Source organism: Vombatus ursinus, unplaced genomic scaffold, assembly GCF_900497805.2.
Source record: "Vombatus ursinus unplaced genomic scaffold, bare-nosed wombat genome assembly UNPS02014817.1, whole genome shotgun sequence".
Classification (NCBI taxonomy): Eukaryota; Metazoa; Chordata; class Mammalia; order Diprotodontia; family Vombatidae; genus Vombatus; species Vombatus ursinus.
This window is the reverse complement of record NW_020954595.1, coordinates 4989425-5009592: the sequence shown is the minus strand read 5'-3', so window position 1 is coordinate 5009592 and position 20168 is coordinate 4989425. Positions and strand designations below refer to the sequence as shown.

General features: G+C 46.5%; 1 protein-coding gene across 1 annotated transcript in view; it reads left to right on the top strand.

Moving 5' to 3' along the window:
* Positions 1–20168, top strand: part of CACNA1D (calcium voltage-gated channel subunit alpha1 D) — a 355951-nt gene that overhangs the window by 291912 nt on the left and 43871 nt on the right. Inside the window, exons 30-37 of the mRNA XM_027835866.1 lie at positions 2925–3008; positions 11697–11825; positions 12911–12976; positions 15217–15308; positions 16181–16340; positions 17063–17190; positions 17357–17453; positions 19855–19957. Coding sequence (XP_027691667.1) covers positions 2925–3008; positions 11697–11825; positions 12911–12976; positions 15217–15308; positions 16181–16340; positions 17063–17190; positions 17357–17453; positions 19855–19957 — 859 coding nt within the window. The remainder of the gene's footprint in view (positions 1–2924; positions 3009–11696; positions 11826–12910; positions 12977–15216; positions 15309–16180; positions 16341–17062; positions 17191–17356; positions 17454–19854; positions 19958–20168) is intronic.

The window sequence follows — 20168 nt, the reverse complement described above, 5'->3', positions numbered from 1 at the left end:
AATTATTAGAAGTAGCTGACTCTTCCATATTTTCTGTAATATCACATTAAGGAAATCAGTGTTCTGTAGTTGATCACCATGTAAGTAAATGTGACGGTTCAGATCTCATTCATTTGTACTGAACATACCATGAGTTGGGTTGGTTTCTGTTTTGTTAACTGAACCACTTGGTTTTCTCCCTCCTGCCCACAAATTGGTGCTAAGTATACGTGTCATGTATGTATAGCGTCTATGTTGTCTCTCCCAAAGAATCCCAGGCTGTGGGTATAAAACCTTGAAACCAGACATTTTGTAGCCTACTGGCACTATTCTCAAATAGTTTTTGATGGATCTTAGACAGGTAATCTCACCCAACCCTCTTGTTGTATAGATCTGGAATCTGAGGCCTAGTGAGTTGAAATATCCTGCCCAAATCACAGTTTTTAAGTGGCAGAACAAGGAGTCCCATCTGTGCCCTCTGACTCCAGATCAAGCAGTTTGCCCCTAGGTAGTGCTCCCTGGTCTAGCATAGCACATTCTGTGTAATGGGTACATCATGAATGTTAACAGAGTTATATTTGTTTCAGAGAAGAGAAAAATCCCTCTTAGCCCAAATCATTCCTGGAAGGCTTCTTTGAAGAGGTGGAATTTTAGATGGATCTTGAATAGGAATTGACTTGTCAAAGAAGGGGAGAATATATTCTAGATACAAGGAGTAGAAGAAGCAAAGGGAAGCCTGATGTGTGTCTGCTGGGCAGGGGTAGGAATGTGCCTGGAAAGAATCTGGACAACTCAGTGGGGAGGTTGAATGTTGGTCTCCTTGTGGTCCAGTGGAAGCCCAGCTGAGGTATCATCATGTAGCCAGATAGGCAGCAGGGACCTTTTCTAGATTCTGGGTAAAGAAGAGACATGAGCAGATGAGGGCTTGAGCAAAATAGGTCTGGTTGCAGTTAGAATGGAGGGGAGGGGAAGAGAGGCCAGAGCCCAATTCCCCTTCCCCCACCTGCCCTGTCTCCCAGCTACCTTCTGTCTAAATGCTTTGTGTATGCATGTGTATATATGCATACAACAACAGTTTTATTTGTTAACTTTATATTTATGCTGACCGTGGTTTCATATGTACATGTGGTCTCCCTCATTAGAGTGTAAGCTCCTTGCAAGCAGGGGTTGTTTCCTTCTTTGTATTTGTATCTCCAGCCAGCACAGTGCCTGGCACATAGTAGGCACCTAATAAATACTTGTTGATTGACTAATCAGCCAAGTGATTGAAGCAGGAGATCACTTAGTGCAGTAAGCCAGCTGAGACTAGGCTGGTAGGGGTCATGAGTCTGAAAAGGAAAGGATGAGCCCAAGAGGGGAAGGAGTCAGCCCTTGGTTGAATGCACAGGATGAAGTTGATAGTGATCCATCCTTGTCCCAAGTCATCATTTCATGATCGCTTTCCAGAAGGAAGCCAGCAGAAGGCTCTCAGGAGCGCCCAACCAGGTGACCCAAGGTCCGTGATTACTTAGACACGGCATCAGATGAGAGGAGGCAGCCTGCCTACGCCACGGAGTTTTTCCTAACCCATGTTAGTTCTGTGTTGGTTGTTGGTGCCTGAGCCATAAGTGTGCTGTGTACCTCTGACATCTTCCTACTCATGTAGCAAGTGATAAGGAGAGACTAAGACAGCCCTTCTCCCCCGCTACCTCCCAAGAACCAGGGCAGCAGCTGGGGGGAGGGGTTGGGGGGGATTGCCAACCATATAAATTGGGAATAAGCTAATGTTTTCTTTTTATTTAGAAAAAATCTGACCTTAAAAAAAAAAAAGACCCACCTCTACGGTGTAATGAAAGACTTTTCCTGACTACAAATGTCTTCCTCTTTAATTTAGCACCGATTTCTGAAATCCCTTTGGGTTAAGGTATCCTCCCCCTGTTAAAATGTAAATACTCCTGGGAAGAGAAGCATAGTAGATTAGGATTAATTAATTCAAGTGTTTATTAAGTGCCTACCATGTGCTGTGATAGACCTCTCAGTTATTTGTACTTTAGCACAAAAGTTTATTAAATTATTTTCATATTGACTGCTTAACTAAGAGGAGATGGGGAAGAAGAAAACAAACGTACCGTGCACCTTGAGAAACAGGCGCTACGAGAGAGAGAGGTGCCCAAAGGGAAGGAAGCACCTGGCTTGCTTCGGGCAGGCCTGAGTGGGCCTGCGAGTCTAGCAGAGATCTGGTTAGCCACCAGCTGGGGGAGAACCGGAAGTAAAAGTCATTCGGTCCGGTCCGTTGCTCATCTCCACAGGCATCTGTTTCTACAGGTGCTTTCACTTTTCTTCCAGAGCAGGAGAGTTGTAGATCAAGTCCCGCTTGACTAATGAAAGCGCTAGTTTCTCCCCTTGTCCCCAACAAGCCTCGCAGGGGCCACTCAAGAGGCTGCCACCCCAGCGAGGGCTCCTCCATGGGACGTCTTGTCAGCATAGGGAGGAAAAAGAAGAGAGGGCGTGGGATGGCCGATGCCTGGGGTTTGAGGTTACAAGAGCAAAGAGGGGCTGGAAGGTGTCTTCCACCTGCCCCCCATTCCATCTGTTACTCCATTGGCCTGCTGAGATGGTGCAGCATCATTGCTGAGAACACTAGTTTAAGCCCCAGAGAGAACACTTGCTATGTGTTGATGGTCATTTTGAAATAGTACACACACACACACACACACACACACACACACACACACACACACACAGAGTCTTCTGAGTGCCTTTCCTTCAGTAGACAATATTGTTGGTTCCATTTTGGTTTTCCTGTCGGGCCAGCAGCCTAGTTCATTGAATTCCGTTTCTCCCTCCCTGCCATTCCCCTCCCCCCAATAATCTGCAGTAGTCTGCAGGAGTAGGAATTCCCCCATGTAGGTCAAACGGCGTTTGGTATGTGATCATAAATGTCTGCCCCTGCCTGCTCTGTCCAGGGATATTTTAGTGATGCCTGGAATACGTTTGACTCCCTCATCGTTATCGGCAGCATTGTAGACGTCGCTCTCAGCGAAGCGGATGTAAGTATGCACCCCTTGCCTCGGTGTTTGCCTGCCCTGTGCTTCTTCCCTCTTTGGTTTGCCTCCCTCCGTCTTCCTCCTCTCCCCTCCCTGCAGTTTTCATCATCTGGACAAGTCACAGGTAGCCGTCTGACTTAACCTAAGAGTGCACGAGGAGGCTGCCCCAAAAGCCCTGCCTTTGGGGAGGGCTCCGATCGGTCGCTCCTCACGAAACCTTTCTCTCTAGGCATCTTCTACACTTGTAGCTCATGCTCGAGCCTCCCAGTTTTTGAAGAATGACATCTTTGCAATCATTGTGCTTTCTAGCCTCTGATAGGAAAGGTGGGATAGCTGCTCCTTCCTGATTTCTGAAAAGGCCTCCCGTGGTGTGGCCACACTGGGTCTTGGGGTTTCTACTGCTCTTCCCAGGAGTGGTGGAAGCTCGCCGCCTCCATCCAGGGAGACCAGGTCACTCTCTTCTAACACTGTCCTTCTCTTCTCTTTTGTCCCCTGTGCTTTCTGTCTCCGGGGTCTTCCTGGCCGCTCGCTCTAACAGCACTATTTCACTGATGCATGGAACACTTTTGATGCCTTAATTGTTGTTGGTAGCGTTGTTGATATCGCTATTACGGAAGTGAATGTAAGTAGCAAACTTTGCACATTATCCAGTAAATACCGTCATGTTTGCACACACGTAAACATGGCCCCGGAACCCCTGCCTGTGTTCCGCATTGACTTGGAAGGCAAAAGTAATTTATCCCTCTTTAAAAACAAATCTCACCAAAAATGCACGAGACAAAGACCAATTTGGATTTTTTTTAAATGTATGGAGGACCTGGCAACATTTTCCTGAAGACTAGGTATGACCTTTTCATTTGAGAATTGCACTCTACCATTAATTAGCCACATGGCCTGAATAAGTAACCATGTGTCTCGGAACCTCAAATTTTCCATTTGCTAGAGGAGGACAATAATAATATTTGCCCCCACCTGCCTCATGAAGCTGCTGCACAGGTGATGTCGTTATCATCTTCTCGGAGTCCACTGTATGACATTTTGGTTTAAGCCACAGTCTTCTTGAGCCCGTTGGATTGGAAGTGCTCATCTGAGGCCTGCTGCTCCTCAGCATGGGAAGAGAGGAGGCTGCTCTTGAGAAGGAGGGTGCAGTCTGTTTTGGTTTTTTAAACCCCATGCAGTGGTGGTGGGGGTAGTGAAGGAGAGGTCGGTCTGCCTCGCCTAGGAACCTCCTGACACCAGGCTCCCAGGACAGAGGATGCTAAAAGGGGGGGAGGCTCTCAGTTCCCATTCTGCTTAGCCCTCGTAAATGGCTGCCCACACTGGAAGCCTGATGAGCCAGGATTGAAGGAGGTCGGGGACACTTCCATCAGGTGCCACTCGTGTAGCAAACATTGATCAAAAACTCATTGCGTGCTTGGCACACTTAATTTCTCAATGCCCTATCATTTCTAGTTATTTGGAGTGTTATCTCAAACATTATCTGGGTCTCTGTGCATGATTCAGATGTGGCTTGTGGGCAGGGGGGCTCTCCTTGACGCCCAGCGTGGGGCCTGCATCTTCATCATTCTGCCTGTCTGCTGCTCTTTGTGGGGAGAGCAAGGGGTTCTGCACATGCCTTGGAAGCTGGTCCATATGAACAGCAGAACCTTCTTGTGACCCTTGTGTCTGTGAGCAGGATGGTGCTGTAGCCGGGCATGGGGGAAAAGGAACCAGCTCAGGCTCAGGAGGCCTGTGTCCTCATCCACATCCTGCTGCTCAGGTGCTGGGCCACCTGCAGCAAGTCTCTTGCCACCCTTAAATTTTAGTTTCCTCATCTGTCAAATGGGATCATTGCTACCTAGCTTACAGGTCTGTGGTGATGATAAAATGTGACAAATGTATGAGAAAGCATTCTGAAGAGAGTCAAACTGCTGGAAAGAAAAGAGATAGTGTGGTTGTTACTGACTGCATTATAGTGAAGGAGAAATACTGTGTAATATCCCAGCATTCAAGGGGCAGGATCTTATCATGAGGCTTCTAAAGGGTTTGATTATATTTGAGTGATGGACATGTAAAAAAGGCTGGAGTCACCACGAAGGCTTGGCACCTAAGACCCCTCCTGGGCTAGGTGTAGGCCCTGGACGCACATCTCAATTTCTGATAGTTGCAGCATATCAAATCTCATTAGCTTCAGCTTGAGGGACTGTTTAAACCAGCCCAATCTTCACCCCAGGGTGTGAGTGAGGCTCTGGGAGATAGTGACCCTTCCTACAGGCCCTCAGTGTTGCCACTCATGCTCTGGTTTTCCTTCCCAGTCTGGAGTTGGCTTCTCACCTTAGTTTTCCAGCAGCAGGCCTTTGATGTTTGGTCGCTCTTTAGAAGAAAGGGATTTTCCACAAGTGCTTAAACAATTCATCAGGAATCTCTTCTCTCTCATTTGTCCCATTTATACTTTTGCATTATGTTCTTTTAGTCAGTGATGTTTCACCCTATCAAACCTAAGAGCAAAATCTTTGGAGGGAACTACATGTGTTGAGTCATATGGTTGGCAGGAGGCATTTAGCTGATCAGTGTGTTCACCTCTGCTGAATGAGGTCAGGGGAGCACAGTCTTGAGGACATCCCAGGCCATTTCAGTGAGACCCTGCTGAAAGACTGAATCCAAGGGAATGCCAGTATGGTGGTCTTCCCGTCTGAGCATGTGTGAATGAAGACTGCCTGAATGTTGCATCACCCCCAGAGTCATCCAGGCCTTGTGCCCTCGTGGGGCAAAGTGCAGGAGGGCTGCTCCCTGTGTTACAAGAGGAAAGAGAACAAGCATTTATTGTGTGCCTACTATGTGCTGGGCACTGTTTTACAGATGTCTCATTTGATTCGCACAACAACACCATGAGGCAGTTAACTATTATTATCCCTATTTTACACTTGAGGAAACTGAGGCAGTGACTTGTTCAGGGCCACCCTACAAGTGTCTGAGGCTGGATATAAATTCAGGTCTTTCTGACTCCCGGCCCAGCGCTCTGTTCTGTCCACAGTGCCACCAAGCAACCGTAAGAGGGGATGAAGATACACATTTCCTATGTCAGTGTGTGTATGTGTGCGTGTGCGTGTGCGTGTGATATGACGATGATGATGATGATGATGATGACAATGATGTTAACACAACAAAACCAGCCCTGTGGTTTAGTCAAAGGGACTACATTGCTGCATTGGACTGCATTAGCCCCACCCTGTCCGAACATGAGAGGATGTTGTCATCCATTCTGGTTGGAGTGGGGCTCACAGGTGACTGGTCATCCCTTTCAGGAGTTTCCTGGATCCTTCCTTTGTTCACAAAGGAGTTCAGTTCAGAGAATGCTCTAAGCCAGGGCTCCTTCACCTGATCTCTGGAGAGTTTTTACAAGAGTACAGAATGTAGATGGAAAAAAATACATCTTTGTTTCAATGTCATCCCCTGCGTTTCATTTAATGTACTGTTCTGCCAAAGGGGTCCTTGGGACAAGAAAGGGTAATGACTTTCGCTCTAATGTTCTGTCTCCTTGAGTTTTCCCAAAAGTGAATTGTTCACTTTCCCTCTGTAGCCTCTAGTGCAGATCAGAAGATCACAGAGTTAACTCAGAGGGGACCTGAGAGTCCTCAAGTCCAGCCCCCTCATTTACGGATATGGTTACTGAGGCCCAGAGAGAGCGAGAGTTGCTCAGGATCACTGCTAGTCGTTGTCCCAAGCAGGATCCACACTCAGTCACCGAGCTGTCAGGAGGACCCCAACGTAAAGTCCTAGGAGACAGCTGCGATGCTGACCAGCAGGAGTTCAAGGCCATCCTCCTACAGGTCCTATCCACTTGACCCTGGGCAAATCAGATAACCTCCCAGGGCCTTGGGCTACTTTTTCAGTCTGTCAGTCACAGGAATTTGCTGACAGGCATTATAGGCTGGGGTTTCCTTGCAATAGTAAATGACACCTGTTTATCAGTTTATCAACAGTTTGTTGGAATCGTTCCTAGTTCTTCACCCATTCTATAATTTCCCCAACTTCTGTTGACATTCCTTTTCTGTTGCCTAATTGATTTTCATATTCATTTTATTTTTAGAAAATTGTAGAGGCAAGTATGTGTAAGCCTATATCTGTTGACGTTATTGTCAAATTGGCCTCACTACTAAAGACGATGTACTCTTTGGCTTATTCACGCTTGGTTTTCACAGAGTTTCACAGGGCATACCAAAGATTAACTGTGGTCATCTAAATTGTTTTCCTTGGTTTCAGGTGCAGGCCCTGAGAGGGCGTCCCCTGGGCCAGTCACAGTTGGTTCTGTGATTGCCCAAAAGAACCTGTGAGGGTTAATAATTAGCTCTTGCTTTCCAAAAGACAGATTATTGTCTGGAAACGATCAACTTGCATTTGTATTTTTTTGCTTAAAACACTTTGGATGACCCTCTCTAAAGCTCCCATGCATGTTCACCTGGTTTTCTCCCCCCCCCCCCCCCAGTTTTCCACCTGGCTTCATTCACAGTTTAATTGTTTTTAAATTCACGTTTTCAACACATTTGCTTACAGTATTAAAAACCTTCTAAAATGTCGGAAAATTAATAGGGAGCTCAGTTGATTTAGGGAGCTCAGATGATTGAGGGAGCTTCATTGATATCTGCTTCTTTCTTTTTTAAAAGGTAAAAAGACAAAACCTAGAAACAAAATGTGGTGCTGGCATTTAAGCTTCGTCATCAAAGCGCTCACAGTGTCTGTCTCAGGGCCTAATTACTTGTTTGGCAAACACTACTTCTTATTTCCTATTGAGAGTTTCAGAAAGTTTATTCTCATATCGCCCAGATTACAAAGGCAGTCATAATCTCCAGTCTCTGACGATGTCATTTAGTTTACCTCCTGAAGAGTCTGACACTCCCCTATAGGTTGAGTCCCTTCAGGCCACTCAGAGGGATTTGCAGCAGGTGTCCAGCCATTGAGACTGCAGAAGTGCCTCATGATAGAGCTGAGCCGGTGACCCAGAAAGCAGAGGGAGACTACAGGATCCCGGTCGCTCGTGGTCTTGATAGCTTAGTCTGGCAGAAATGCTTTGGCTTTAACCCTGCTTGGGATTTAGCCTCTTATGGTCTTTGACTAAGGGCTCTCTCCTGACTTCTTTAGAAAGCTGTGTAAGTTTATCTCTGTAAGATAAAGATGGAAGCAGAAGAAAATTATCACTCCCTCCTAATTTAAGACCTCAAGGTGAAGGACCCCCCCCCCCCCACCACCAAGGGCAACTGGACACCTGCAGTGTAGCTGCAGGGAATCCTTGTGTTCATCCTGTTAGAGTTGGGCAGGGGGAGAGGACAAAGAGCAGCAGTGGCCTGGACCCTCTGACACTGCCCTGTGGCCTAAGAAGGCCCTCAGCCTGATGGTACCTTCTGTCCTCCCAGGATTTGCTGGCCTCATCCTGATGAATACAAGCTAAGTAAGAGGTGCCCTGCTGGTATGGACTGGCTCTGGTTGAAAGTCACATCCCTTGGGAGGTGATACCAAAATCCAACAGTTAACTGGTGCCTGATTATCACATTCCAGTCATATCTTCTTGTTTTAAAGCTGCCTCTGAGCCAGGATGAGAGAGACATGGAGCCGAACTGCTTTCTTTCTGGGCCTCCTGGCATGTTGATTTGAGTCCCAAATTCTCGCCCACCCAACTCACTTTTAACTGAATATTATGTCAGTGAAATGCCCCCCTCTCACCTGGAGTCCATCTGTGGCCCAGCCCTGACTGGCCACACCCTCTGAATGGCCCTTCCACGACCCTCTGAGATCTTCTGGGGGTAAATAGCTTCTCAATGAAAACCATGCCAGCCAACCCTGAAAATCACCTGCCTCTCTCCCTTCTCACTCAGCTGAGAACATCTGCATTTGAGAAAAAGCTTTTAAAGCTATTTTGGCATCTTGGATGTTTCTCTTCTTCCCATCCCTCTGATTTCTAAACTAAAGCATTCCCAGTTACATCAGCCATCGTGCAGCATTGTGGGGCAGTGGACAGCATCCTGCTTTGGGGCTACAAGGCTCGGATTTGAATCTCAGTGATTACAGCTCTCTGGGCCTCAGTTTTCCTCATCTGTAAAATGAGAGGATCTCAGAGGTATCTTCTATCATATGAATCCTATGAGAGCCTGTGAATGAGCATACTGGCCCTGCTAGAGGGGGATGGTAGGCTGTATCAGAAAGCTTTGGGTCTTCTCATGGATTTTGTGCTGGCTTTGCTCTCAAGGTTTCTTACTCCCTCCATGAATGTTGTGTGGCCACACCCATTATAGCCTTCTTTCATTTTAAATAACTCAATAGATAGCCTTGATCTTCAGTTCACAGCCCACTGGTTTCTCATCCTTCAAAGGGTTCATTTGAAAAGAAAGTTGTCCTTCCCAAGTCTTCTTGACTAACTCCCTCGACCTCATGTGAAAATCAGTCTTGCAGAGGGTCAGACTGAGGGCAGGCCAGGAAGTAGGCAAGGGAGGCTGCCTGGGCTGAATTACAGTCCGAGGAGGGAGGCTTAAGAAAATGGCTTCTCAAATATTTGTGAACAGACAAGAGGATTGGAGGGATTTAGGAAGTGACCATCTACACTTTCTTGGAGCATCAGACAGAGAGAGGTGAGGTGACCATACCCCTCTCACTCCCACTAGATTAGTGCATCCCTGACAAGAGCTGCCATGTGGGCATGACCAAGGACACCTCAGGCCTTGGGGGAGACAGTGACTCTTTGTTCCTATTCTCAGGATAAGTTTTAGGTTAGAAAGCTGCAGCCTTTAGAAAAGCTGGTCAGCGGAAGAGGGAAAGTGTAGGAAACACCCGGAGCTTCACTGAATGAGCTCATTTACAGAGGTCACTTTCTAAACCATTCACGAAAGAATGCCTCTGTTTTCATCTGATTCAGAACCCCTTGTTCTTGGGCTCTCCTGCAATGCATTTTAATTTACTTTTCCACAGTTACTGTTCTTTGATTCCCCTTCCTTTTTCTTTTCTGTCTTTTCTTTTGTAGGCATTTCCTACTGTGTTTTCTTTGGAGAGGAATTCCTTAAAGTAGGAGGTGCCCTTTAGTTTCCCCATTTCCTTCCAGTGATATCCTAAGGATCCTCCCCTTCCCCTCATCCTCTGCCACCTTTTGGGAGAGCTTTGAAATGCTACCCCTTAGACTCTCCCCTCCCCCAGCACCGAACAATGCAGCAAAAGGTCCTGTCACCCTCCCTGCCTCCTGAGAGACTCCTTTCCCTTCCTTTTCCCCTTCCCCTTTCTTCTCCCTTTTTCTTTTTTTCCCCTTGAAACTTTCCTTCTTGACTATTGCAGAGTCTACATTGGTGGTACTTATACTAGTGGAGGAAAAAAAGATCCTCATACCCTTATTCTTAAGAAGTTTAAACATCCAACTTAAAACTTTATATTATGTAATTTATATTAAGAGTTTGCTTGGCAGATTCATAGTTCATAGTGCAAAAAAAACAAACAAAAAGCTTCAGCCCAACCCCTACTTAAATAATCACAAATTCTGAATGAATGGGGCTCAATGAAGATGGAATGTGTCCTGAAAAGAGCAATGCCATGGAAGCTTCAAGTCCAATCCATAGGCCTCCTGCTTCCTGCCTGTGGTTCTTGTGCTATGAAATGATGATGAACTGGAATCTTCAATGGTGGCAAGCCCCTTGCCATTCTCACGAATGGTTTCAAAACTCCAAATTGGCGAATGAAATTGAGGTCCCATAAGGGCAAAACCAAGGCATGGGGATATACTGCCTGCCCGAGGGTCGCTGTAGAGGGTCAGGCTCCCGTCAGTGAAAAGCGAATGTGGGGCTGCAGAGGCAGATCACTGTGGTCCTCTGGGATCCTCATACTGTATTTCGTCAGAGTCCTGTTCCTCAGGCAGAAAGCTTCTACAGCATCCCTCACTGAGGATGACTCAAACCCTCATTTATTCCCTTTTCAAAATAAGAAGGGGTACATCATCTGAGAAAGACAAAAAATGGACTAGAAATTTTTGCCTTTATGGAAAAACCGGGGCCTAGAATCTCTCCTGGGATGTTTTGGCCTCAGAGGTGTGTGGTCCTTTGAGCTGACCTTTAGAGAGGGTCAGAGTAGGTGAAGAGTAGTAGCTCGCACACATGGCATGGAACTCTCCTGGCATCTCTCCTGGGAGGGGGCTGACTGGCATATTATGCCATGAAGTGGATGTATCAGATGTCCTCCTGATCTTTTGCTTATGACTCCTGATCATTAACGTTGTTCATCTTTATTTGATCTCTTAAAGCCAACTGACAGTGAAAATAGCTCTGTCCCTGTCCCAACGGCTGCTCCTGGGGTAAGACTAGTGGCTGACCCCCAGTGGCTTTACCTCTTCTTTAAGTTTATTCTTCTGGTCACGTCTGGTTTTCCACTGGTTTTTTCTGTCTTTTTCATGATCGTCCTCCTAGAATGGTCATTGTCAGTGTGCGGTCTCCCAAGCTCCTCAACACTAGGAAATGCATGTGGTGTGTGTGGCAGCCACATGGTGGCCCTGTGTTATCAGCATGGACGTTTTCCTTTCATACCATGGTTTTTCAAGATGACAAGGCCTTAGAAACACATCTTCACTTCTTACCTTTGCCACTTTCACATCTGTTGCTGTTTTGTTTTGTTTTGTTTTGTTTTTTTCTGAGAGTGTTACATATTCTCCTTCTCACTATGTTTGACCACTCCATGATCACCCTGCAGAACTCGGAAGAGAGCAACAGAATCTCCATCACATTTTTCCGTCTTTTCCGAGTGATGAGACTGGTGAAGCTTCTCAGCAGAGGGGAAGGAATCCGGACCCTGCTGTGGACTTTTATTAAATCCTTTCAGGTGAGGGGAGGCTCAGTTTGATTTGGAATCTTCCTATTGTGGGGGCCAGATAGTCACACATACCTTTGAGCTTCTTAGTGAAGTTGTCATAGGGAAACCTAGCCCAGAGAGTGTCCGATTGAACATTTTTCCATCTTTTTTTTGCCCAAGATTCAGTATGAGGGGTTCAGTGAATGTTTGTTGATTAGAAAATTTTATATGATTTTTAATGAGTGAATACTCATAGGATAGTTTGTGGACATACGTAGAAGTTAACCATGGGAAAGAAACTAGATGCTTTTGGCTGATCTGCCGATACCTTGGGCTTTCCTACAGAGGACTAAAATTAGAAACACTTTTGTTGTTTAATTGCATTACGAGTGAGATGAGTGTTCTCGTGTCCGTGTGCTGCCTTGAGATTCCACATGATGGAAGCCACACACAGGTGTGAGATGATAGGTTGGCAGGATCCTGGCTAGAGCACAAGTAGTCCTGCCTGTCACAGGGAGCCTGGAGTTCAGTGTGATGTAGAACCTGGTCCATTGTTCGCTAGAAGTGGTGGAGGGGCAGTGTTCTCCCATGTTTCACCTGTAATGTGGTGCCTTGGCACAGAGCCTTCAGAATGGTTCTCCAAGCTCCCGGGTAGAAACTTTATATTCAAATTTGAAGAACTGGACGTGTTGAGAGTTCTCTTGCCCACCTGCTGGCCTCTGTGAAACAGCATAATCCAAAGCGTTAGTTTTAGAAGAAAACCTTTCAAATGTTTTTGTCTTAAAAGTGTCTGGTTGTCATATTTGGTAGCACTTGTGTTGAGCCAAAACTTGGCATTGCAGTGGTGGATCTGGAATCCAGGCAGTGTCTGTTTTCCCTCCTGACTGCCCTGAGGCACATTCTCACTGCTGCTTAAACAGGGGCAGTGAGCAGGAATTGCAGAGGGGTAAATGTAGGCTCATTGGAAAGGAAAACACTTGAGTTATCCAAAAGCGGATTGGGAGGGCGTGGGTTCTCCAGAACAACACTGAATGGGATATCTGTTCAAGTGTGCCTTGGAAGTTGGTGATTTAGCACCCAACCAGAGACTAACGGAGGTTCTTGTCTTACTTTAGGCTCTCCCATATGTTGCCCTTCTCATAGCTATGTTGTTCTTCATCTATGCTGTCATCGGGATGCAGGTAAGTCACTCCAGACCCTTTTTCCTCGAAGTCTGTCCATGTGAGGAGGGCATGGAAATGCATGTACCTCCTATTGGCCCCTGCTGATAAGATCCACTCCCTTCTTCCATTCTCTGTTAGAGCAGGCCTAGCAGGAGGTCAAAGGGCACCTGGCAAGGCTGATCTTACAGTGTTGTTGGTAAAGCCCTGGACTGCAAATCAGGAGGATCTGGGTCAAAATCCTGCTCCTGACGCTTGCTGAATGGCACGTTCTCTAAGGCTCAGTTTCTTCAACTGTAGAATGGGGCTGCTGCTGCTCCTGCCTGCTATGGCTGCCTCCTGGGGCTGGGGGGGGAGGGTCCATGATGGACAGTATGAGTGTCTTTTTGTCTAATTGTGTTTTATCACAACCATTGGACAATTTGGAGCAAACAAATAGTAATTATTGTGTCTGCATCTTAGGTAAATCCTTTCATCCCTGAAGCTCCCTCAGTGATCATCTTTTTAAAGATACTTTTTAAAAGATAAACAAGGCTGCTCTCTGAGACTTGACTTTGACATGTACGACCATAGGGAGATTTATAGCTTGATCTCTGTGAGGTCGTGCTTGAGGGGAGCAGAGCGGCCTTGCTAGCTAGAAAAACAAGATGGTGTCAAGGGACTACCAGAACTGGAGACCCCCTTATGAATGTGAGACCACCTGAATGGTGGTCTGTGCTTTTTGAAGGAGCCAGGAAACAAGAAGTTGTGAGCGTGACTCAGTCAGAGTGAAGATCCTTTTGCCAGACTTGTTTCACCATGGCCTTTTTTTAAAAAAAAAAAATTATTTTCACTTCCAAATTCCCTTCTTCTCCCCATTCTCTCCCTCACCCATTGATAAAGCAAGAAATATGGTTCTCATTATATATACATGAAGTCATGCAAAACGTATTTTTTACTTTAGCCTTATTGTGAGGGGGAAAAAGTAAGAAAAATAAAGTTTAACAAGTCTGCTTCAATCTGCACTCAGAGTTCATCAGTTCTCTCTCTGCAATGGACAGTATTTTTCATCATGGGTCCTTTGGAATTGTCTTGGGCTGTCTTGATCAGAGTAGCTAAGTCATTCATAGTTGATTATCATTATAATATTGTTGTTACTGTATGCAGTGTTCTCCTGGTTCTTCTTGCTTCACTCTGCATCCATTCATATAAGTCTTCCCAGACTTTTCTGAAATCATTGTCATTTCTTATAGCACAATAGTATTCCATTACATTCACGTACCACTTGTTAGCCCTTCTCCAATTAATGGGCATCCCTTCAGTTTTCAAATCTTTGCCACCACACAAAGAGCTGCTATTTTGGACACATAAGTCCTTTCCCCTTTTCTTTGACCTTTTTGGGATGCAGACCAGCAGTAATATTGCTGGCTTGAAGAGCAGGCACATTTTTATAACCCTTTGGGTACAGTTCCAAATTGTTCTCCATAATGTTTAGACCAGTTCATAGCTCCACTAACAGTGCCACAGTTTTCCCGCATTCTCTCCAGCATTTGTCATTTTCCTTTTCTGTCATGTTAGCCAATCTGATAGGTGTAAGGTGGAATCTCAGAGTTATTTTGACTTGCATTTCTCTAATTTGTAGTGATTTAGAGCATTTTTTCATGTGACTATTTAATAGCTTTGATTTCTTCTTCTGAAAACTCACTGTTCATATCTTTTGACCATTTATCAGTTGGGGAATTCCGCACCCATAGGTCTCCACCTCTGCAATGAAACAGCTTTTTTTTTTTTCTTCTAATTCTTCTCTGAGCCTTAGTTTGGTCATTATATTTAGTATTCCATTTCTTTTTTTTTTTTTTTTGTTCTTTCCATTTATATATATTTAGTCTTGTGCATACTGTTTTCCTGGCTTACTTCACTTTGAATCAGTCCTTAGGCCTTTCTTTGTTTCTTTGAACTCTTCACTTTCATTATGTCTTACTATGAAATATGTTTAGTCCTTCCCCACCTTCCAACAAAGGGGCTGCAATTGATATCTTGGGCTGTTTGGGCCCTTTCTTTCTGCCTTCGACCTAGGGGGTCTGTGTCTTGTGATGGGCCCTCTTTGTCAGAGAATGAGCGCGAGGTATGAAGGGAGGGACAGGTGCCTGATGGCACTGAGACATACATGAAGCCTGCTCACCCCCCCAGCAGGCTTTCCTTCCATTGGGGATGTATCGGACTAGAGAAGCTCCTGTTTTTAAAGAGCATTCAGCATCTTTCTTAATTGTTTTTATTTCCAGATGTTTGGGAAAGTGGCCATGAAAGATAACAACCAGATCAATAGGAACAACAACTTCCAGACATTTCCACAAGCCGTGCTGCTCTTGTTCAGGTGATTGACGCTCCGGGCGATCCTGCAGCTCTCCGGGCTCCACCTCGAGGGGCCTGGCTTCCCTCTGATGGCCAGGGTGTCTGTAGTGGAAGCTGTTTCCCGTGATTCAAGTGACAGTTCCTTTCCTGTCGTCCCCTTTGGCATTTGTGTCTGGGATTGCATTTCAGGCTGTTCCTTGGTCTGTAGAAACTGAGGTCACGATGACAGAACGTGCAGCCTTAGGAGGCTGATGTTGTAGAAAGAGGCAGGAGGAACTTCCCTCTAGCCTCCACCAGCTGGGCGTTGGGGGTGGGTGGAGAGAGGCTCATGGCCTCTTGGAGCACCAATCTCCTCCTTTGTAAAATGGGTAATAATCATTCTCTCCAACTCCGGGTCATTGTGAGGAGCTCGTGATAGAGCACGTCCTAGAACACAGACACCTGAGGGCCCTCAAAGAGCTTGATGACGTCCAGTGTTAGGCTGAGTCAGCAGTGGACCGGACTGAAGCTTGTCTTTGTGGCCCTTAGCGGCAGTGAGGTTTGTTAAGCCATTGGAGAGGACCAATGAGGTGGGAGAAGGAATGTTGGTACAATTTTGGAGAATAAACAATTTCCAGGTGCTCAAGAAGCACCGCTTATATACAAAAGACAAATGTGCTAAATCCAACTTGTCAGTTATCTCTTAATTACCATAGATATCAGAAACGACATCTACTCAGTAAAACTTGGAAATAATCAATTTTTAAAATTCAAATTGATGTCCCCTAAAATCCTTGGGGTCGGATGATATAAATATGCATATACACATATGCATATGTACGTTCATGTGTGTGTATTTCTGTAACCTTTCTTCTCTCTCCTCTTCCCTTTCCCTGTCCCTTTTCCCCTCAAAAGGTGTGCAACTGGTGAGGCCTGGCAAGAAATCATGCTGGCATGTCTTCCTGGGAAGCGCTGTGACCCAGATTCGGATTATAGCCCTGGAGAGGAGTTCACGTGTGGCAGCAATTTTGCCATCGTTTATTTCATCAGTTTTTATATGCTCTGTGCTTTTCTGGTAAGTCATAAAGACCATGTCTTCGCTTAGTACACAGGTTTGTGGGCCAGAGGAAGTTGGAGCCCTTGGGCTTCAAGCTTATTAGCAAGGCAGCCTTGGTTCCATCTGCTCTGGGCTCTGCCCCTCGCTGCCCAGGCTGCCAACAGGTAAGAGCACCTGGGGAGCTTTTGGGTGTGACAGGCTCCTTCCAGTCCTGCTCTGGGGCCTGACTTTTGCTATGAGAGGAGGCTTCTCCGTCATTCTTGAGACCCGCGAGAATGTGAATAACAAGGGAGCTCCTCTCGCTCCCATGTAGGATTGTACCACTACTGTCCTGGAAAGGTATCACAGAATCTCAGGGGGAATGAGACCCTCTGAAGTCCTCAGGTAGCCTGGGCCTGGTGGGACATGATGAGACTTGGATAGGCTGTGCTGTGCAGAAAGGCTTCGGCTAAACCTGTTTCTTCTAAGTGAGCCTCCTGTACCATGAGCTCAGATTCCTTAGGCTCCCCCCCCCCCACCAACTCCTTTCAAGGTGGTTGGATAACCTTTTCTTTGTGCCTTTTACCCCTGAGATGATGGTAGGCCCTTCATCAGTGCCAACTGGAGGGGTCCAGTTGACTTGCATAACTTCCCTTAGTTAAACAGATGTTTCCTTGAGACCCTCCCCAGCCTCCTCATGCTACCTCAACCGAAGCCTCTCCCCTAAGATTCAGACAGCTTTATTTTTCCCCCACACCTAGATCATCAATCTGTTTGTGGCTGTCATCATGGACAACTTTGATTACCTGACCCGCGACTGGTCTATTTTGGGTCCACATCATTTGGATGAATTCAAAAGAATATGGTCAGAATACGACCCGGAGGCGAAGTAAGTGTGCAAGGCTTTTCTGCCTAGCAGGTTTGGGTTATGCGGTCTTTTATTCACGTTCTTGGTAGTGGATGGAATTGGATGACCTCCCCTGCACTCCCTGCCAACCAGGGCTGTCTCGGAATTGTCGTCACACTGTCACCCTCACGCTTCGTGTTTGTTTCAGAGGGAGAATTAAGCACCTGGATGTGGTGACTCTGCTTCGAAGGATCCAGCCTCCGCTGGGGTTTGGCAAGTTGTGCCCACACAGAGTAGCCTGCAAGGTAGGTCCTCCCTCCCGGTGCTTCGGTAATGATTTCTTCTGACTGGGCCCGGGGGCCGCTACCTGGGCGGGATTGAAACCCCTTGCCATGTCTCCTTCTGGAAGGGCTGGATCACCCTGGCTCTGTGTGGCCAGGGAGAGTGTGGAGATGGTAGGGGGATGGGCTCAACAGAGGAAATGAAGCTTGCCCTGGGGAGAGTTTTCACAAAAGGCGATGGATGACTCTCTCAAGAGCCGGGCAATTCACAGTCTGGATGATCTCTTGTTCAGCACACTTCTGCGGGGCCTCTGAGGCCCCTTATCCCTCCGGGCTTCTGCGAGAGAAATGAGTACAGCTCGGACTATTGCTGGAACCAGGCCCCAGGTTATCCTCCTGCCTCTGGGGCCAGGCTGTCTCTGGAGCTCCAGTCCTGCCTTACCCTTGACCTGGTCCTAGGGAAAGAAATGGAGGTTTTGCCAGCTGGAGGTGGCAAAGGGATTATTGGGCTAAATTTGTATGGGCCCAAGGCCTTCCCTGCAGGACATTGTGTTTAAAGTAAAATCCCAAATAGCAGCTGATTTTATCATTGCATTTGCCTCATTCTCAGAAAAATCTGCGTACAGAAAAACACTCTAGTTGAGATGGCTACTGGTTACTGTGGTTCTGTCCTTGTCTGCTGTCAGAAAGAAGCTGGGCAATTTCCCTTAGGAAGTCTTCAAAGGAAAAGTGCCTAGCCATGTGTGCTGGCTACCCCTAACAGCTACAGGGGGGCAGACACCTAACTTAAACAGGGCTCAGGGATTTGGGAAGAGGAATCCAGAGGAGGAGGAGCCATGTCTTTCTGTGGGGACCTTCCATCAGCTTCAACACAGCTGAGCAGCTCATCTGCCCACTTCACTGAACTAGACCCTGTGGAGATCAGGAGGCCAGTGACAAATGATAACAACAACAACGAAGACTGGCATTTATGTCACACTTCAGGGTTGGCAAAGTGTTTCTCATGTTTTCTCATTCGGTTCTCACCACAACCCTTTGAGGCAAGTGGTATTAATAGTCCCATTTACTAATGAGGAAACTGAGGCAGACAGAGGTTAAGTGGCTTGCCCCGGGTCACACGGCTAGGAAGTACCTGAGGCAGGATTTTAACTTGGGGCTCCCCAAGGGCAGCTCAGCATTCTATCTGCTGTCCCAGCCAGGAGACTAGAGTCTGGTAGGAGAAAATAAAGGGGATTGGAAGTGTAGCTTTGATTTCATTAGTGTAGGGGACACCTGGGTAAGAAAGCGCCCTGTACTGAAGGTGGCAACTTCACATTAGAGTTGCCTAGAGCCCAGGATTCATTTTGGGGCAGGCCAGTGGAGGAATTTGGTTTGCTTGATCAAGCCCATATTTGTCACATGGACTTTGTTTTTCCAATGAGAGGGAGGGAATAGGAATAGGGAAGCAAAGAGGAAGAAAGGAGTCCTTAATATCTTTTTTACAAAATACAGAAGGAATCGTGTGTGTGCCCTTACGACAGGTGTGAAAGCTCCATTCCGTCCTAACAGAGGTCTGTGGGTCTGGGCTCAATCCTCTGTTGTTCTCCTGCACACATGGAAATGACCACAGTCACCGGATCTTTCATCTCCATCGTAACTTTCTTAGACACAAAGGCAGTCCAGGTCACAATTCAAACTCAAGCCTTCCTGGGCTAGTTCTCTAACCACTAGACAGGGTTGCCTCTAGGCAAGAGCAAAGAAACGTGGAAAACATGTAGAAATGTGTCACAACGTGAAAATCTGAATGAAATCCAGGTCTAAACTGAGTGTGTGCACAGTGAAGGGAGCAGTAGAACACAGTGCAAAGGGCTTTGGTGTTGGCTGGAGCCGGAGGACTTGGGTTCAAATTCTGCTTCTACTGACCTTGGGCTTCTTGTGCCCTTTCTCTGGAGTTCTGTTTTCTCATCTATCAAATGAGAAAGTTGACCATGGGCATTTATAGCCTCTCCCAAGATACCCTAAGTCTGTGATCCTTGGACACAGAGAGGAAGTGATCAAAATTTGTTGAACTTAGGAAAGACTTTTGAGCAGACATAGGCTTGGAGACCACTCAACTACTTCCTGAATAACCAGTAGGAATGTAAGACAACAGAAGTCACGAATGGAAACGCTGCTGCATCCCAACTCCCATCAGGCAGACGCAGGCCAAGAGCTGTCCTCCTAATTTTGTAAGGGGATGGGCCTTTTAAAGGTGATAAAAGTTAAAAAAAATGGGGCACCAGATGGCAGCGTAGAATGGCAGGCGGGATGGTCGCACGCACTGCTCCGACCCGAAGCCTGAAAGGGCTCACACAGAGGAGGCTGGGACTCTGGCCTGGGCCAAATCTGGGGTGATGGCGAGATGTGTTTATTGCTTCTCTGAAGGTGCTTGTCCTTTTATTTACAGAGATTAGTTGCCATGAACATGCCTCTCAACAGCGATGGAACAGTCATGTTTAATGCCACGCTATTTGCCTTGGTTCGAACTGCTCTGAAAATCAAGACTGAAGGTAAAATCTTGCCAGGTCCATAAAAGTAGAGTGAAATGAGAAGTGATGGCCAGGATTTGGCCACTTCCCCTAGAGGCCTTTCAACAATGTTTCCTATACAAATGACCCAAACTAGAAGAAGAGAAAGGAGAGGGAGGAGGCTGCGTTTAGCTTTTAGCAACCTCTCCTTCCTCCTCCTCCTCCTCCTCTTCTTTTTCCTTTTCCTCTTCCT